Here is a 20,976-nt window from a genome sequence, read left to right on the forward strand (position 1 = left end):
AAGCGAACATTCTCGATGTTTCACTGCAGCATCCAGTTCTTGGCAAGCTAATAATTTGCTTTTGAACAATCTAAACGTCTTGGGCTTTGTTGTTTGTTTGTATGTTTGTTTGAAGATACAGGAGAACTGCAACGAGCCAGAAAAGAAATTAAAAGCAACAAATAATAAAAACAAAGATGTGCCTGTGTTGTTCTTGGTTTTCCTCACACAGATAAGGGGAAGCCCTCTGGGGAAAGCGAAACAAACTGCTGTCCTGGCTGCAATTACAGTGAGAACCTCCTCCTCCAGAGTCACTGAAAATGGAGAGATCGAGAACCTTTTAGAAGTACCCTGTGATAAAATTAAGGGGCCATTTGACAGCGGTTACAAACCTTTTCAATAACCCACCTTTCTTCAGTGGTGAATTGTTACATAAAATGCTATGGGCTGTGACACAGGCCCCTTCCTGTATCTGTGATTCACAGTGGAAACTCTCTCTGTGAAAGCTTGTGGTAGGCTGTACCCTCAGCAAAGCTTGGCTGCATAATACAGGAATGATGCAATGAACAGTATGACAAGAGTACAGACTGTAATCCACATGAGAAGACCCTGCTGCAGTCACTGTCTGTCTGAGCATAAACACACCTAAATCTCTTCACTCTTCAGGTACCCGGTTTACTCAGAAGTTGCTTTATGTGCCATATAACCTCTGCTATAGATACGACGTCATAAAGAAGTCAGGTTTCATGCAGCAGAATCTTACGCTTAATAATGTGCTGTTTTTCATACGTACCTACAGATGCTGGCATTTCTCCCCACTGTAAAACGGTTTCCTTTGTGAAATGCCCATATATATCAATGTAGATGCCTTCATCTTCGTAGGCGAGTAGAAGTTCCATTCCACTGGTGTTAGGGAGGATGATAATGGCATGTGGGCGAATAGTTCCCTGGATCTAGAATCATATTTTACTATGATTGATATCAGATATCAGAAAACAGACTGCAGGTTGAGCGATTACATCGATCTAACTAGCTTAGCACAGCAATAGAAAGAACTGCTTCATGGAAAGTGAAAGAGACACCTGTTTGCAGAAGAGCTGCAGAGTTTGCCACTTAGCCTCTGAATTGGGTTTTCTACTCCTCCCCCCCCCTTCAGATATTACAGTAGGTTTGCAAACAGATCAATGTTGAATATTTATATTTACCAGTATTCATTGGTTTCAAGAAGCCACTGAGACATAAAAATACTTATTCAGTCACAAAGTGCCTGATTCATATACATTGAAGAAAAGTAAAATAAATTTGAATTCAGTTATTTCAGAAGATGAAGGAAGGACAAAAGCTTCCACATTACAGGAGATCAGCGCTTTCACTTTCCATGCTACTTCCCTATCTCCAAAAGACCTGTAAATTTAACAATATTTACAGCAAGCTGAAAAGTTCCCCAGACCTTCTAAACACAAGCTGCTCTACATCCTTCACTTCCAACATTCCTCTCTACCAATAGTTCCTTCTTTAAATGCTGTTCAGCATACATACTCTGCATGCCATAAGAAACAGTGCATGTCACTCACACCAAGTATTTTAACAGCTGTTGGATGCACCAGGGTCTCTCCCACAAGCCAATGCACGTCCCAGGTGAGAAAACAAACGGCTAAGCATACAGCTATGGAGGTGGGGGTTTATGAAAGCATTTTTGAAACAAGGAGAGCCTTAACATCAGTAAGAAAGCAATTCGGTTCTTTAAAGCACTACTCAAAACAGGATGTTAATTACAGAGAAAATTAAACCACTGCAATGATTTTTTTTTAAATAGGAAGCATACGACTGGAGTTTCAACATCATTTTCACAAGCCAGCAACACAAAGATCTTTTTCTGCAAGCACGCACATTTACACACGCCGTAAGGGCACAAAGAACAGTTAAGAAGCACTGAAGCTGTACTTGCCAAACTGAACACACTCAGGCCAACCACTTGACTCCGTGCCTCCGCAACAACTATCCGTAACACTAGAACGGGTATCCAGAGTCGCAGAGCAATTTTAATGCGTTGCCTTGGTACTCGCATGAGCGATCGGAGCAGGTAAGAGATGGAGAAAGAGGTGGGGAACCAGGAAAAGAGGCTACCAGAAAGCAAGAGTATCTGAAGTCAGCCTGCTGAAGTCTGGTCTGCTGCCACCACAAAGCTCCGTGAGAAAATTATCCGCTCTATAAGATGCTCTTTGAAATAATAAAACACTGAAAAAGTTAGAGCTACGGTAGTAGCAGATTTATTTCAGGTCTGAAATTCTAAAGGGAAAATATATTTTTAGTACATGCTAATTTCTGGTTGAAGAGCACACAGGAATGGAGCCGTTCTTAAAGCTGCCCCACATATTCAGGACATTCACCTGGGAAATCTCTCTCCTCACATACATAATTACATCTGCAGCCTGTTGAAAAGCTGAAGCCCCTAAGAAGCTTCATTTTTTTCTTTGCCTTTCATATCTTGGGCAATTACACTGATGATCTTTTTGACAAGTCATTATTCATCTCACTTAGCAACCAACTTGCAGGGTGGCACGCAGGCCTCATGCTTAGATTTATAAACGGATGTGAATTTTCCATGGTTGCACAGGTAAGAAAGCTTCTAAGAGTTGAATTAAATAAACCAGCTAACAAGACAAATAAACCCCTTAAACACCAAACAGCACAAGCTTGTAGCAGGTGGTTCAGCAGACTGTTCTGAACAGCCAGAAGAGTTACTTTTTAAACGAGGGGAACTTTGTAAGTAATCATCTTCAAAGATAGATAGGGGCCATCAGAAACACAGGCGTGACTGGATTGGACTGTCACTTGGCAGGGCGATGGAGTGAGCAAGTGTCTTGCCAGGAAGGTGTGGGTTTTTGTATGATGTGAAAACCCTTGGCTGGGGGTTGTGTGTGGAATAAAAAGGTCCAAAGCAGAGGCTGCCACACACAGATCTGGGGTGACATCTCCCCTAACCTCTTTAGTTGCTGAAGGTCTTCTTGCCTCGGGATACAAGTAGGCAATGGCACCCATTAGCTATCACTCTACCTGCACAGAGCTCTGTTGACCAGGGAAGTTTTCAGGCAAGCACAGGAGTTCCCTGGCTGGGAGTCTCCCATCAGACTGGAGCCATGGAAACCTGCTGGCTTTTTGGTTTTAATCCCCCAGGTTTCTGTGGCTTTTGAGACCCATAACATTTAAACGAACTATCTAGACTGGCTAAAAAATAACAAAACAATCCCAGCAAACAAGACCAAAACCAGCACAAACTTTATATTCACAGCCCCACATTCAATCTACAGAGGAATTACTTCAAGTTGGGTTTTATCAGTAAACATAATCTAAGCAAACAGGTACACCATGCTGTATATACGCATAAATCTTCACGCCTTCTTCTGCTTGAAAAACTGAACGAGAAAATCCTGCATTCTTTGGATGAAAGGAATTTTCATGGACAACCAACCAGCAAGAAAATCAGCAAATTTATTTTGTCTGGAAGCTGAATTTCTGCAAAGTCATAACTGAAAAGCAAACCACATTTCAGACACTGAGATCAAACTGGTAATCATGTAAAATGAACACAAGTTTGCTCCGTGGTGAAGAAATGCATGGGTGCACCTGTATACTCATGTGATTAACTTGCACCCAGCTCCTCTACTTACAGGTACTCTTTTGCACGCAGGTAACATGCTGGTAGTGGATCAAGCTTTAAATACATTACAACAGTCTTTTTAAACAGGCCAAATTTCAGCCTGTTTCAGTGTAGTGTAATCAGCTTGTTATCATGACAGAAAAGAACTCTGGCAGATTGTGAAAGTCACCTAATTCATGGAGATATTATTTTGTCTTTGCATGCTTTAAAGAAGTCCTGAATTTCCAAGATTAACTGATTAAAAATAGTAGCGTCCACACAACAGGCTTTATGAACCTAAAGCATTAAAAACAGATATTCTAAATGCAAGAAAAGCCCTTTAACAGAACTTCACTATTATGAAAGCATATGAAAAGTTGATTTCTATTGCCTCGTATACAATAATTATTCTCTTACCCCGTGTTTTGAAACACAGCACAACACTTAACCAGAATATCAGCAATACACAGCCCAAAGTGCAGAGACATTTATGTAATTTCTTGGAGCAACTTACGTGTGTTGGAAGGTAGAGGTCATACACAGATCCAGAGTCCACATCAATAGCGTGGAAGCCTACCAGAGAGCCATAGATCACTTTTAATCTTTGTCCATTTTCAACAGTCAGGTCAACTGACAGAGGTTTGTGATGAAGTGATGTAAAGGACTGGAAGAAGAAAAACGACAATAAAGCTCTTTGTTAGAGATTAACACACATAATCTCGAGAATTTTCAGAACAGAAAGCTCTCCTGTTTTTCCTACATGAACATGTTATATTTAAGGAGTTAAGTATGGATCATCCATTGAGTAGCGAAGATTGTTGGATGGTTCACTTCTGTTTTGAAAGAATCCAAATTCTAGAAATGGAGTAGACAAAAATTAGGCTAAGTGCTGTTTTTGTTAAATTTCCTCCTCCTCTGAGGGAAATCAGCATCAGCTTTGTGAATTCAAATGAACATCTTGGCACAGCACTGAAATGAGATGTTCACATGTAACAGAATCGTGACTGTGACAGTTTTATGCCTGCCATCTCCAATGTATGTCAGGTGAGCTATACTTTCCTTAAAAGAACATCCATTTTATCTTTAACTAGAAATAAATGTTATACAATGCAACAAAAAGCAAAGAGGAGATAAGAGACGGTGGTACATCTGAACCAAAGTGAAGTTTCACTTACCTTAAAAGCCATGAATTTGTGATAAGGCTTTGGAGCCCAAGCATAAACCTCCACTGAGCTTTTCAAAGCAATTACAAGGAATTTGATTCTCTCATACTTTACTGTAATACAAGAAGAACAATTCCTTAGGTATCATACAGACTCTCAAATCAAAGACCATCTCATCTAATGAAATAATTTCAATGGATTATTGGTAGAGGTAGACACTATCCATCAAGGGAAACTAATGGATTCTGGACACTGGTGTTTAATATCAGCAGTGAAATACCTGACTGCACACCCGTACTTTATTTACTCTTACTAAAGCCAGATGACTCTTAGCAACACTTACATATTGCTTCTCATATACATATTTCTCTCACTAGCCAGAAAAAAAAAGGTATTGACCCTACAGCAAAGTCAAATTTACTTTCCAAATGTGAAAACACACCGATTTTGCTGGTTGTGACTAAACTACTTTTGGAGGCATAGTGACTGCGGGTGAACGATTTTGTTACACTCTGCGGGCTGCATTTTCATTTCTCGGATGGGACTAAATCCGTGTGTTAGTGTGGGTGAAGGACTCTCATGTTTCTGAGATGAGCGAGCCTCTACGAGAAATGAGTAATTTTTCCTAGTTGGTTAAGCTCATGTTGGGCCCATCAAGAATAAACAAAGAATCATGCATTGGAAATTAAGGTATCCTTCACTCTGCCAGAGGCAAGCGTTCGGTCTGCTAGGGAATCGTAAAGCATTCTCCGTGTTACACTCAGTGTCTGTGTGGCAACGATTTACAGAAGATGGAGGTGCTACACTCGAGAGCTAAGGTGTGTTGCTGCTTACAGCAGGAGCAGTTCAAACCAACCCGAACGTAGTGTAGAAGTGTTAAGATTGCGTAAGGATGAGAAAGGGGAAAAAACCAAACAAATGAACAAAACATACCAACACACAAAACAACCCATCCTTTCCTTTCTTTAGCAAGATAAGTAGCTGTAAAAGCATATGTGAACACATAAGAAGGTCCAACAGCAGGTAAACAACAGCGCCTTTGTCAAAGCAGTGACACTGGTTTGTCATATGTGAACAGAAGCTCACGAATGTTTGCCTAATTTTAGAATAACAGGTTTTTTTTAAAGAACACCAAACCCAGAAACGAGCAACTGAAGTGGAACATGTGGTGTTCAGCTCTGACCACACAGAGGAAACAACACATCTGTTGCGTATTCTTTCTTGGATTTAACCCTTACCACTTTTAATGAGACGTAAAAGCAAAGAAATGTCAAGCAAAGCATTTATGAGAGTCACCCACCTCACTGTCTCCTGCACTTGTCTGTATCACTTCTCTCTTTGATTCTGAACAAAAACACCACTTTCATGTACCGTATCTCTAAGCAAAACTTGTGCTATACATTACCCCCTCTCACACAGTTAAATGACAGAAACAATCACAATACTGATTGTTCATCTTCAAGAATGAACTGTTCGAGAGCAGAATAAAAGCAAGACCATATTTCAGCTGCTGTAGTACCATTTCCAGTGGGTAAATTTCAACAATGATATATTTAGGTTATTTAAGAACTAGACACGAGGTCTGGGACATCCAATCTCATCTATCTATGGACATCCTACAAATACAATTTATGAGCACTTTATTACTCCAGTTTAATAGCGGCTTCTCGGGGCCAACAGGGAAGCAGATGCACAGAAGTGGAAAACATCAGTCTAATTAAAGTCTTAAGTAACAACAATATTTCTAAACCACTGACTGAGGTGAATAGTGCTGGTATTCCCTTCTTCCAGCTTTCAGAAGACAAAGCCATAACACCATATGCAAGGAGAGACATGATCTGGACTGACAGGGAGCAAAGCATCTGCCGTGTAAAACAAGGAGGTTTGAAAGAAGTCAGCCCAATGCAATTTTGAAACACAGATGAAGAAAAACACCAGTGGCATGGGATGCAAAGGGATGATTAAGCAGCTGTCCAAGGAAAGAACAAAAATGACCTTACCAACTTTGTAGTGTACGCAGCCTTCCAGGTCACCCACAGACACCCAGCCTTGTCGCTTCTCCACCTCTGGATCATTGCGCAATATCTTATTTCTCAGCCATGACAGGTAATAGACTCTCAACTTATTCTTCTTCCCTGGGGTTTGAAAATAAATAAATACATAAAATGAATAAAGACGTAACAATTCACTGAGGCACAAAATCTTCTCCACATTAAAAAAAACCCCAAAACACAACAAACCAACAACCAAAGCACCTGGAGTTTTGTGACCTTGAGTACAGCAGTTCTTTCTGCCTTGCCATGGTGAGAGAAGAGCCCAGCAGAACAAAGGAAAAGCCTGGTGTAGGTAGGATCCTGGGCTTTTGGCCCTCAGGAGTGAACTGGTATACGAGTAATGCTATAGCATTTGGCACATGTGCACCTGTGACTCATGCTTCACATAAGATATTAATATCTGACTAAAATCCTTCCCCCTGGCCAAAGAAGAGTTCTCTGAAGATGCATGTATTATCAGAAATAATCACATTGCCTGGCATTGGCTCTCTGATGTGAAGGAAGGAATATAGATATGACATAACTGTGGACATTTTGAACCAGTAGCTCTTTAATTTCTAATTAATTGACAATCCTCATTACAGGTAACTACTTTCCTTTCGATGCCTTTCAGGATGAGAATTACTTTGTCACCTTTTATCTCAGTCCTTCTATTGCTTTGGTTTGTAAGTAAGATCCACAGCAGTCCAGGATCACAGACTAGTCTAAAGAACCATGTCACAAGTGACTGAAATGGCAATGCAGAACAAATAGCTCTCACCATCACCTCCCGCAGTGAGCCTGGACTGTAGAAAAGTGGCAGCCATTCCCTGTTGGACCTTAGTTTTTGGCTTTGTACTGAACTCTTTTAAGGCTGCTCTCAAATGCAGGCAATAAGGGCCAAGGTATCTTGCAGGGCTGAGTCCAAGCTCTTTATCAGCACAGGTTGAAGGTACTATTCCCTTCACTGTTACCAATACTTTCACAGTATCTACCACTCTTCTGTTCTTGTTCATACATTGCACAGGCCACGGAATGAGGTTATATAATTACATTCTAACAGAATTGCACTTAGATGTGCAAATGTGACCAGACTAACAAACTATAACTTGTTGAGAACCAGTTCATTTTAAGAAGATGAAACACTGCGAACCTCCTGGAAACCATTTTACACATTAAATGGATAATGAAATATTCCAGTCTCATGTGAATCTGAAAAGAGATTTTAAGTGTTAAAAATTCAAGAGAGCTTTCCTATTAACAAGAATAACTATCCTGTGATTTTCTGTAAGAGGAAATTCCTCAACCTAGTTTATAACCTAGTTCTTCTCTAATTGCTTCCAACCCCAACGCAGGTCAGATACTTTTAGACACTGAACTAACCTGATATAGTAATTAGCACATTGAGTCCTTCCAGAACATCCATTTGCTGGAATCGTCTCCTTGTAATCAGTGAATAAACTCTTCCTTGCCCACTTCTGTCCAGAAGCCACAATCCATTCTCTGTTCCCACCAGTAAATTTACTCCTGTTGATATAGAAAAGAATAGTGCCTAGATGACCTAATGATTCCAAAGACAAGTGTTAATTATTTTTTAGAATTGATTTTTACTTAGCCCTAATAATGGCAGCTAATATTTTCCCCTTGCTCTGTGAATGACCTCCTAGAAAAACGAAAGGAAATAAAACAGTCTCACCATTACGATTTTAACCCAGCAGAACATTTACGTGCCTGTGTTATCTGAAGCATGGGCAGTTCCACCAAAATCAATATTGATTTAAAAATAAATAATAATAACAATAATAAAAATACAAGTCACCTGACCTTCTCAGCACTGTAAGAAATTCTAGCACTGCTCTTTGTCAACACAGCAGATTGAACTCAAGGATCTAAGGATTTCTTCCCATTTCAAAAATGATACAAACCTTCCTTCCCCCAGATACAAATTGCAGGAGGAGGGCTAGACTTGCTGGAAGAAAGATGAGCAGGATATCTGTTTGAACATTGTTTTTTGCAAGAATGCTTCCATATGCTTAATTAAAGGAATGAATCTATCTGAAATTCAATTGCTCCCAGGGAAGTGAAGGCTCCAGTGGGTTGCTAACATCAGAGGATGCACCCTGTACAACTGTGCTTCAATGGCATGATAGCCACCTTTCCTAATCAGCAGGTTCTAAAGAAATGACATAGGTTTCCTGAGCTTCTCTACTGGCTACGCTTTGACAAGTACCTGGTACTCTTCAACCTCAATGCACAGTCATTTACAGGCCATGTTACATAACTCTGATCCTAATTTAAAATCCTGGACTCCTGCAAAACTACACTATGCAAAACTCGTGAAGCTATAAACTCAAAATCTACATTTCTGTTGGAGAATGTTTCAGCTACTTCATTTTCCATTCAGGAGTCAAAGTGATGATGAGTGCAAGTCTGGGTGAGACCTATAGAATGCATCTGTTCTTCACAGGTAGACAGATGGCTGAAACAACTTGAGAGCTTAGCTACAGGGAGAGTGGGACTAGGTCAATAGCTGATGAAAAATGGTCTGACTGCACTGATCTTGGTTTCATGCCACGTGACGCTGTCCCTGTAAAAATGGACATTCAACAAGCTTCTAAGTCCTGACTGAGAAAACCAATGAAGTCAGGCTTTTGGAAAGGTTGATTCCTGACCTGCTTCAGTCTGTGGTGGCTAAAATTTGGAGAGATAAAAGTTCTTGGAGTCTCTGGTTTGACTAACTTCCACTGGTCAGGTTTATGCATGATTAGCTGTACTGATATGTGGATACGACAGTCTCATGAGCCCTTTTTGCCTCACATTACCAAAACATTTGCAACTTTTGGCTCTTCCAGCAAGCACACTTTCAGTTTGGTGCTTGATCAAAACGTTTTCTTATTCTGATGCACAAAATCCCTTGCAACTGTAACTTATCCGTTTGCTGTCTTCCAACAGGAAGGCAGAACTTACTGTGTGAGTGATGCAGGCATGTTCTCAGTGAGCCATGCTAGGATTTTCTAACAAGAAAGGCACAAAACAACTGGGAAATCTAACTTGCATATACCTCCAGCCACTCCTGCTGCTGCCTTCCCTCTATACGCATGCCCAAGCACTTCTGAGCTTACCCCACAAAGCAGCACAAAGGACTTCTGAGTTGAATTTCTTCTTATATTTACGAATTTCTGGACTGTCGCTCTGTGGGCGGATATTTGTTGGGTTAACATTGACAACAGAACCCTTCCTTGCATTTTCTCTCCTGACAGGCTCAGGTTTTGCACTAGATGCTGGAAAAGAAGACACGCGTAGTCATAAAAAACGCAAATGTTTGGCTGCATTTCACATTTGACCTGTACGTGGAAGAATGAAACAAGTCCAGAGAGGTAAGAAAACACACTTGGGGAGCATTACATAACCAGAGAGAAGACCACACATACGGAAAACTTGCACATTCCCGAGCCAGTGAGGTGGAGCAGAGCAAACCGCATCTGGGAGAAGGGCAGAAGCAAGACACTGAAATTCATATTAATGCGGAGTGTAAGTTTCTGCAGGTGTTGTTAACAGTTTTATTACTGCCAAGCAATCATGTTCTCCCCACCCTTCGCCTCATCCATCTCCCCTCCAAAAAAAGAAAAGAAAAAGTCAGGAAGGAGATTTTGTAAAGAATACTCACAGGAACTACAGGGAGGTCCTACCGGGCTGGTAGGAGGGGTGATGGGCAGAAGTCGAGGATCTATGAATGAAGTGAATGATGTTGTAGATGATGTGCTGCTCTTTGAAGGTGTGCTTTCAGTGGATGGGGTCTACAATGAAACACAAGAGCTGCTTCAGGAAGATGTCACTAGGGAGCAGACCGCACACAGCAATGCAGGTGCCTCTGAGGTTCAGATGAAATGGTATGTGACATAATTAGATGTGATGAGCGTGCTTAGAGCAGTAGATGGATGGTACAAATCAAGTGACAAGAAGAAGCCTGAGCTGGGAGTCCTGTCAACATTTTGATCGGGCAGTGCACTGCAATGAAGTAACTGGTCCCCACAGGAACTTCCACACACATTTATCACTCCTTGCTGTCTTTGTCTGCAATAGAGCACTGCTTAAACCTCTGTGCAGCAAGGAACAACCTGTTGCCTCAGATAAGGCAGTTCAGGGTGTGCCTCATGAGAGAGCTGTGAACTGCTTCCAGTGCCACACTTCTCCCCAGCAGAGCCCCCTGTGCTCACAGTGGTATCACAGCTCTGCTCAAGGCATGCCGCTCTGGTCTGTGCCTTCTGCAGTCACCTGACACTGGGCTAGAAAGCAATCCACAGACACGGCATGCTGTGCTACTGATGTAGGCAGGGAAGGGAGCACGGTACAGGCCCCTCTAGCTTGTGGAAAGGGGGGAGGTGGAAAGAGGGACAAAAACATTGAATAACAAAGGTTGATATGGAAATAAAGGTTTCTTATCAGTCCCCTAGATAAAACTCTTAGAGACAAGAAGGGGTGTGGTGGAAAATCTTCCTGCAGAAAGATACAGGATAGATAAATGTAAACAGCACTCAATGACTCCCGTGGGCTGGAGGGAAATGGTGGTACAATTCATTCGTCCTATAAATGTATCTCATACCTTACTCAGAGATTTGTTCTGAGGTTCCTGGTTAGTCAGTGGCACTTTTGGTGGGTTCACAGCAGCATTTGAAATTTGGCTTTGCTGGAGAAGATCTGGCAGGAGATAGTTCTGGTTGTTTATGCTCCAGAGGCCTTCTTGGGTGCTTGAAATTTGTTTCCCTAAAACCTGATCCTGCACATGAGAAAACACAGGTAAAGTCCACATTTGGTTTTCTTTGAATGCTCTGTGCACCTCCTGTTAATTAGGACAACAAATAATGAGAATATGAGTGAGTAGGAGTGCTCTGCATGATGCACTGGGTAAACACAAACCCTACAGAAAGATTTAGAAGGGGGGTAACTTAAAAGCATGTGGTGAACACCTGAGATGTGAATACTGGTTTCTACTTCTGAAGTGCTCCACAAATGTTAGTCATCTATTTACCTCAAGGAAAGAACTGCATCCTCAGAGGCACATGACACAGGATCAAATGACTTGCCTTAGCATTACAGACTAGACCTCTACTATGTTCAGAAGTAGGTACCTCTCAACTCAGGACCTACATATAGTTTATAGTAAAGACCCTCAACATTCACTTCATTGCTGCTCTACACTGACTGAATTCAGAGACCTTATTTTTGAACAACCACATTTAGTAGGATCCAGTACCAGCATTTCCAGCACAATGAGTTTTTGTACTGTGGCACTCCTTGGAGGATCCCACTAGCTTCAAGGAAATATTATGCAAGCTGTGAGAAAGAAAATATACTGCTGGCCAATATATTTAAAAAGAATAGTACAAAACTCTGAATGAAAGATGTTTCCTTTTAAAAGCCAACTAATCAACTTGTGGGACAAAGAAAGACATTATAAACAAAAGACCTTGCAAACGAGTAAACAAGCTTGGCAGCTACTTGCATCAGGTGTAAGCACGCATGAGGCACCTGGTTGTTACATGTGACCAAGGGGTTGTTGTGTGGGTATAAAAGGTGGTGAGCACCTGCAATAAAGGTCTTCGTTCTGCACCAGCAATGGAGTCTGTGACTTTCCCGCCACATCAACTAGGAATACAACTGATAGTGTAAGCATTTGCACGTTTTAGCTCTTATATTTAAAAAAGCAACAGTAAAATATATGTCTGTATTTGAGTTCAGGGTATCAAACCAGTATGGCACTTTTAAATTCAGTTCCAAGTCAGGTTCAGCTGAACTGAGCCAAACCCCCATTTGAATCATTTGGGAAGCGTGGTATACCCAAATTGCTTCACAATGGGCCAGGAAAAGGGATGCTGGAGACGTGGTGGCAGTGGTTGGTGACACAGAGGTAGGAGGAATGGACAAGATTCCATGAAAATCACAGAATTGGCTTAGGTTGGAAAGGACCTTAGGATTGTCCAAATCCACCTCTTGTCAACTTGCGTCTTGGCCAGGCAGCCTGTAGTAGATCTCAGCCACCAGTTAACTGTTATTGGTCTGGTCCCTAGTTTTAATCCACACGCTCTCAACCTGGTTATATCTGTTTCTCAGAGGCAACTCTTCACATATATATATATAACTCTTCATATATATCTTATCATAAAGGGCAACTTCTACACCCCTTCTGCCTTGCCTATCCAACTTAAAAAGAATAGATTGAGAGGCATTAGAGAGATAGGTGAGGAGAGGTGGGAGTTATCAATCTGTCCTTCTGGGGTCATTTCCCCCAAACCCACCAGAAAACATGACCTCTCCACTCCATTCTTCTCCACTCTCAACTTGAATCTCTTTCACTTCACCCTCAAGCAGCCCATGCCCAGCACCCAGGAAACAGAAGTTGGACTATTTCTGACATGAGAAAACATGGGAAAGTTGAAGCTGAAGAGCCAGGAAAGAGCTCTGGCACTGCACAAGGGAGCTGGAGATGGCCTGGGGCTGGTATTGCTTTTCCTTCACCCCCACATAGATGAAGACAGAAGTACTGTGAAAGGGAAATTATTAAATGCAGTACAACCCTTCCCATCATGCTGCTACTCTGAAATGATAACCAGGATTATTCTCATTTCTGGTTCAGAACAATAAGCATCAAAACTAATGGGTTAGGCTAATACCAGGTTGAGGAGGATGAACATCACAGACTGCTAAGATCCTGGCTCAGCCTGGTACCCTGCTTATAATTCCTTCTCCAAAGCAGGGCCCTTCCTGCCCAAGGATGATGGGACGCTGGTGAAGTGGAACTTCTTCTCCAGCCTGGGTGGATTTCACTCTGATCTGAAGCTTAGAAATACCAGAGGCACAGGAAACAACTTTTTCTTCCTAGCTCTGTTGCAGCTCACACAAGCAGCTCTAGAAAATACCAGTTTTGTGGCAATTTACTTTTCTTATCTGTGAAATGAGAATACACCCAGAAATATGTGGGAAATGCTCTGAGGTTGAGATCAAATCTTATTACTCTACTTTTTGTTTTCAGCCACAAAGAACAGTGTTCTGCTTTGTCTTCATCTTTCCTGCACTATTTATCATGGGAAAATCCACATAACTTAAGGTCTCTGCTACAAACTACAGACAGGAAAAAACCTAAACATGGCATATGAGAGGATGTGTATTTTTGCTAAGCCTACAGGGAAGGATGAAGGGTTTTCCCCCTCTTTCAGCAGTATTTTAAGAAGTAAGAGGTACTTCTCTTTAAATTGGGATAAAGAAGGTCCAGATTTTCACTAATAGCAACAAAGCACACTGTGCTGTAACTAACAGCATTGCTTTCTGCAACCTACAAAGCGCCTTTCACAAAATATGTTGACATCGGAAACTATGACCGGGTCAATAACAAGGACAAATAAGAGGTGCAATTTTGTACCGAGATGTAAGTGTGCTTGTAGGAAGCACAAAACCTGAAACAGTACACAATTTTTCAAGGCTTATAGCTATAATTTAATATGACAGAGTAGGATTTCAGAGCAAAAAATGCTGCCGAGGAGAAATGGATGCTGTGCTTATCACATACATTAACGACGTGACTCCCCACACCGTACCCACCCCTTACAAATGGCCAAATTACCTTCTGTTCTGTGACGGTGCTTTGGGGTTTCAGTTCAATTCCATCTGGTACTCTTGTCCTTGAGAAATCTGCCACTCTGCTGCTCAGCAGTTGCCTGGTAACAAACTCCAATTAATGAACAGAACTACTTTGGGGAGAAACAAAAACAAATCAAAACAAGATCACACACACACACACACACAAGGACAAAACAAATGCACAAAACCCTTTCGTATATACAAATTCAAATCTTGAGCCACCCTGCTCTCTTAAAAGCCAGCACTGGCCACAAGCGGGGCAAGCACTGCTGCCACAACCTGCTGCCACTGCTTCACTCTGCATCCCCACTGCACAGTGATGCTCTGAGCAGGAGCACCGAGACAGAATGGGGACCACAAACCCATGGAGTCCAGTACCTTCCACAGCAACCAGAAGCAGGTACTGACAGAAACAGTGAGACCATGGCAAGCACTTCCCATGACATGCTCTGCGCATGCAGTGCTATCTGTGTTCTTTTTCACCCAGGTGGAACTGCCTCAAAGGCTCTGGCCACGCTTCTGTGCTTTTCCATTCCACACCTTATTTATTCCATTTATTAATGTACATTCCTTTATTTATTTATCATTACAATGCATTGAAGTGCAGCAGAGGAGTTTTGGTGACAGAGCTGCTGTCTTAAGACAAATGTGAAGGAGTAGGAGTGTCATTAGTTTGTTTTGTTTTGTTTTTCTTATGGGAGTTGTAAACATTTGCATACTAAACATAGGAAGAATGGCAGGACATGGACTAGGATCAAGGATGGTCCTGATCCAAAACAACCTCCATCTCCCCATCTGTTGGTGGAACTAAGTACTTATCTGGAAAGCACACACCTGCAGCCACCTTATTTATATTTGGTAATGAACAGTGAACAAGGAGCAGAATAAACTGAACCATACAAAATGAACTACAGGAAATGTGTTTTTAAGGGGGGTTGTGGAAATTGCAGGCATCGGAGGAGAACTCCTGGAAGAGTGGGAGAAATGAGCATTAACGTGTTATACCTGCTACACAGGCAGGTAGGATGCTGCCCGGGGAAGTGGTAGAGTCACTGTCCCTTCGCTAATAGGCAAGACTCGTGATGACACTTTGTATAGAAGGTAAACCTGGCAGGGATCAGCCTGCTGACACCATTACTTTAAGGGACTGCAGAGAGGAGACGCAAACAACACATGCAGATTTCCAAAGGCAGCAAGACACCTTCAAGTGCATTACTGCATACAGGGATATAAAAGCCAAACACTTAAGCAACAAAAGTCATTGCTGCAAGGCAAATCTGTATATTTTTGTAGTCTTTCTAAGGTCTCGGATGACTTCTATGACCTACAGTGAATAAAACGTTTTATAGAGTGGCAAAAAAGTGGTTGGGAAGAGGAGCAGTAAGAAAATAAGGCATTGTAATATAAATACAGATTTTTCAGGTGTACTGCAATATTTCTTCTCCTTCCTCATTCTCAGTTTTGAAAATGCACTTCAGAAATGCAAATACAGGAGCAATATGTGGGTGCAAAAGCTCTGCCTTCTTCAGAGCAGTTCAGTGGTAAGGACTGGTATCAGGCTAATGCTGCAGCCTGCCAGCAGCGATACAGATCTGTGCATCTCCTCCTGAAGACTGACAAAACTGCGTGTGCAATTATGTCCCATCCTAGAGAGCTTGCTGGGATAGCCATGCACTTTGAAGTGAATCCTAGAACTCTTTAAACTGAAGCTCCTTTGCAAGGAAATGAGAAGTTTTGCTCATTAATACTACAAAATAAGTGTGTGTGCTGTTCCAGGCAGCAGGGTTGACTGACTGATCACCTCGGCCTAGCAAGAGATTTACACTCCATTATTTCACAGCAGAATACACATTTTGCATGACAGGTAAAACACCACAAGATGTCAGTCACAAAATCAAGAGAAACTGGAAGGATAGAGAGAAACAGTTTGTGTGAGATCAGCTTGGTGGAAGCCACAGCACACGTACAATAACTGCAGCCATTGTGCAAAATAACATTAAAAACAGAGCAGATTTTATAGAAACCCCCTTTCTAAGTAGTCCAGGTGAAATTATCAGTTTTTTGGTGGTAATTATTCCACTGGAGTGAACAGGGCTTGAATAAAAGGGTCATGCTTGCCTCGCTTTTTGTACTGCAATCTGTATTTAGCACGAAGTCATATGGTTTTCCCTTTTTTCTTTAAAAATCCCATTTAAATGTAGATCAATGTGAAGTAATCTCCAAAGAAGTGTTGCCTATTGATATTCAGTTAAAACGAGACATCTCCTCATTGTCCCAGGGCAGCAAGTCATCAAAGCTTATTACATTGCATACATTTGATGGAGGAAACATTTACCCTCGGGAGTTCATTACAGTGAGATTAAACTACTTAATTACAGCTGACATAAGTGACTGATAGCAATTTCAGAGGGGAGGTATTTATGTATGCCAACTTTTTTTCCAGTTATTTTTAAGTGTGTAATAAAAAGGAAGAAAGAGAAGATAAATCGCGCCAACCTCGTGTGGTTCGTGTCATCTTCGTCACTACTGCTGACTTCGTCACTGGACGAGGAATATTCTGCTGCTTTCAAGAACAAATTGGCACTGTCCTTCCCCTTGGCAAAGGAACATGGGCTCTGAATAGAGAAAACTCAGGTCAGTTTTTCTCAAGCAAGAACACATCACTGAACAGCATGTGCAAGATCACACTGTCCTGGCAAATTTAGCTATTGTAATTTCCATACCAAAAGCTTTATTAAGATGCTGATGCTTTTCTTGGTCCATCACAAGTTTGTACTTCACACAGGAGAATGTTCTAAGCCTAGTATGGCTTGCAGTACAGCCCACCCCTGCCCTGCTCCATTTTGGCAGTGGCCAGCGTGAATCCATCGCTCAGCAGTGACAGACCATCAGTGTGCTGTTAACCCTACCTGGGCTGAAACCAGGACTAATTTAAGTCATAGCAACCATTGTGATAAAGGAATTTGAGAATAAGTTTCAACATTACAAAAAAAATTATCCTTTTTTGGTGTATGTGCGACTCCCTTTTCAGACAGCATAAATACACGACCTGCACATTTCCAAACGGAGTGGACAGAGTTGCTATCAGACATTCAACTCAAAAATCTGATCATGTCCCTCTATTGGACTTTCCTAAGCCCCGTGTTAGCAAAGAGAAACATCCCTCACTTCACAGTCCTGCTTTCTGGCACTATGTACATTGCGGAACAACCGTTTTCAAGGATGAAGCACAGGAAAAATGAAATTTCATCAAAATTCTCTCATGAGCACCTTGAGACCTCAGTAATAATTGGAACCACGGCCATCAAACCAGAGCAATGCATTAGTTTCACAAGGCTGGGTCAAACATCCCACTATTTTTATGGTCTTAGTGCTCTCCTTTTTTATGTTTTAATAACAAATATTAAAAATTAAAATGTTTTGTTACTTACATACATTAGCAATATTATACATTTTATGAGGCCTACTCCAAAATAATGCCTCCTATGTTATGATATTGGCCCATGACATCAGAGGCAGATGTTGGTAGGAAGGCAGTAGCCAGCTCACATCAACATAAGAGTTGTCTACATAAGTGTGCCCTTAGTGAAAACCATGCGTAGATCAGACAAAGCAGTTACAGAAGAACCTACTGCCATCTGGCCCAGATGAGAAACTTTTTCAGGCTTCTTATGCAGCTGCATGTGGTTCTGCGACAAAGCATTCTCTCCCTTGGCAGGTCCTGGATTCCCTGAAAAGAAATTACTTCTTATAAATGTGTGTGCAGAAGAAGGTGAAAGAGAGAATCCATAAGACAAGCATGCAGAGTTACTACCCAAGGCAGGCAACAATATCTGCTAAGAAACTTGGTTTCCTCTTTTTCCTGTTGGCTAGAAACAGAATCCTTTTCGTGTTTCCTGGCGGTTCTGGATGCCACAATTCTATTAATTGGTACAGGTCCAGATTCATGCTGCACAAGCAGGACCAGCAGAACAAAACTGTGGCAACACCCTCACTGTACACCAGCAGCATTTCTATGGACTAGAAGAAGGCTTGCAAGGGCAAAGGGTGAAGGCATTCTAATGCCTTCCACTGATCCTTGCACTGAGGGGCGGCTCATCGCACAGCAGCTGCTGGACACAGCCTCACACCAGAGGTGCCACCCAGCTGCATCCCCATGCCTGCAGACAGAGGCTAAACCCCGGGGCCTGGGGCAAACAACTGCACTGAACTCCCCTCTCCTCAGCACAGCATCGGGCTGAAAGCAGAAGAGGATTCACTGTTTCCCACAGCAGCACAGGGAGTGTCATGTTTCTGTCCCCGCTTCCCCTATGCATCTTGGACTCAAAGGCCCCCACTTCCACTCAGCCCCATGGAGAAGTGGGCAGTGATAGCCTGCACCCACGCAGCACCTCATGACACCATCAAGGTCAGACCCTGGTGATGGGGAAGCTGTGGCATTGCTCTTTCCCCCAGGTGCAGCATATCATGTCTGCACGGCTACTGAATGCCCACATAATGGAGCCAAGGCTCCTGCAGGTGCTGCTGCCCTCTGAAGAGGGATTCTTGCAAGTGATAAAGAGAAACTTCCCTTTCAATACACCCAGCAAAGCTATCTGGAGGGATGCCGCCTTCTGAATGCAAACTGTGAGACAAGAGAAGAGTAGAAGGGCAGAGGTGCCCCTGCCTTCCCAGTGGCACACACGTGCCTCATTCAGCAGTTTCCTCCAAGACCACCCCACTGCTACTGACAGGACTCCTTCCCAGGTCAGGGGGGAGAATTCAGGCTCAAGCAAATTAAGAATGGTATTTGTTAATTTAGCTATTTTTATCACAGCCGCTTCATGCATTTGTGCATTTTGCAAAGCTTTTAAAATTCAGAATTCCTTATTGGTCAATGAGTACCTAAGCAACTCAGCGGCAATATTAGTTTTAAAGTATTTATAGGCCTTTCCTGCACATTTCACTGTCCCTGTGGGTTTGGGAAAGCAACAAACTCTGGAACACCATATGCCAGAACTAGCTGTAATTTCATGACACTTAAGAACCTGAGGAGACAGTTTAAACCACAAGGGAGGTTTTCTATTCTTTCCAAGGCTAGTGAGGTTTTCATTTCCCCATGCCAAAATAGCACAGGAGTTACACATCATGCAGGCACTGCAAAGTTGAGCTGGGCTGCTGCTCGTTGCTCATCATCATGCTATTATTCAAACATAAAATGACATAAGAGCAAAAAGAAACAAACCCCAAGCAGTTTAAACTGTGCTCTGGTTTTCACTTGAAGCAACGCTTCCTACCCTGTATGGTTAGGGAAAGCAAAATTGGCTTGGTTGTGTAAATGTAATAAATAAGCAATTTGTTCTGCATTTATCAGGGGTTTGCAAATTAACAATGTGAACCTCAGTTTAAAAATAAATGACCTCAGCAGCTCACTGCTGTGGTTTCAGAACAATTTTAGCATCCACCCTGCCTTGAACTGGGCGTGATTCCCCATGTCACCCATCTGCATCAACCCGGATGCAAAGTGCTCTAAAATACTGTTTTGAAAAGAGCTACACAAGAAACTGTCCTAGAGCTGACCCACGGAAAAGGCATTAGAGGAAGAGCAATGGAGGAACAAAGCCTTCCATTTCTGCTTCACGTCCCCTTTTGCCCCAGTTTCAGCTCAGGACTCAGGAACCAGAGCATGTACTGCAAAAAGTCTGTGCAACCATCAGTGAGGCCTCTGCCTTCTTCCACTGCTACTACTGATATTGAGATATCTTACAAAACGCTGAATGAGGTTATCTCCACCTTCTAACTTCTTGTGCCTTTTTTTCCCCCAGTTCCACTGTCTTTCTGCAAATTAGAGGAAGAATGTTTTGCAAGATGCTGAACGGAGAGTCTTACACTTCCTTAGGCTTCTGTCAGGCAGCACAATACTAAAGTGCAGAAACATAGATGTGCAATAACTGCTCATCTATATCATCTCATTAGTGAGCAATGCAAAAAATGGCTAATGAAGAAAATGACGATGGGTGAGCATTAGCACTGAATTAGATCTGTGTATCCCTAAGTTCAGCTTTGCTGAGTTTCAGTAGTGTCAGAATGTCCAAGAGAGCTATTTTTTTCACTCCTTAATTGAAGTAATTATTATTATTACTGTTGTTGTTGTTATTATTTTTTGTATGGAAATAAGTCTGTAGTCACTTATTGACTCAAAAAAAGGAAGTATTTATATTAATACCACCAGAAGACCTCATTTACACAAACAAACCAACCCACAAAAACATAACACCCCACACTCCAGACAAGTCTATTTTTTTATGTGAAGGAACTTGGCAAGTTTTGACAGATGAACCATTGAATTGGGAATCACCTGAGGTGGATCGGCTGTTCTGATGAGATGCCATCTCCCACGGCTTGTGGCCAGCAGTGCTGCTGCTGCTGTTGAGCTTCAGAGCGTGTCCCCCAGGGGACAACTGATGGCTGTTACTGATCAGAAAAACAGAAAGCATATCAGGCTATTTGTATTTAGGAACACAACCAAAATGCACCTCCTAGGCCA

At 42.1% G+C, this 20,976-nt stretch overlaps 1 protein-coding gene across 1 annotated transcript in view; it reads right to left on the reverse strand.

The window, feature by feature from the left end:
- Nucleotides 1–20,976, reverse strand: part of NRK (Nik related kinase) — a 90,258-nt gene that overhangs the window by 11,092 nt on the left and 58,190 nt on the right. Inside the window, exons 18-29 of the mRNA XM_072334225.1 lie at nt 20,788–20,903; nt 18,083–18,180; nt 16,947–17,065; nt 14,434–14,527; nt 11,419–11,592; nt 10,483–10,612; nt 9,938–10,096; nt 8,199–8,342; nt 6,783–6,917; nt 4,795–4,895; nt 4,134–4,283; nt 773–932 (exon numbers count right to left, since the gene is read on the reverse strand). Coding sequence (XP_072190326.1) covers nt 773–932; nt 4,134–4,283; nt 4,795–4,895; nt 6,783–6,917; nt 8,199–8,342; nt 9,938–10,096; nt 10,483–10,612; nt 11,419–11,592; nt 14,434–14,527; nt 16,947–17,065; nt 18,083–18,180; nt 20,788–20,903 — 1,580 coding nt within the window. The remainder of the gene's footprint in view (nt 1–772; nt 933–4,133; nt 4,284–4,794; nt 4,896–6,782; nt 6,918–8,198; nt 8,343–9,937; nt 10,097–10,482; nt 10,613–11,418; nt 11,593–14,433; nt 14,528–16,946; nt 17,066–18,082; nt 18,181–20,787; nt 20,904–20,976) is intronic.

This window comes from Excalfactoria chinensis, chromosome 4, assembly GCF_039878825.1.
Source record: "Excalfactoria chinensis isolate bCotChi1 chromosome 4, bCotChi1.hap2, whole genome shotgun sequence".
Taxonomy (NCBI): domain Eukaryota; kingdom Metazoa; phylum Chordata; class Aves; order Galliformes; family Phasianidae; genus Excalfactoria; species Excalfactoria chinensis.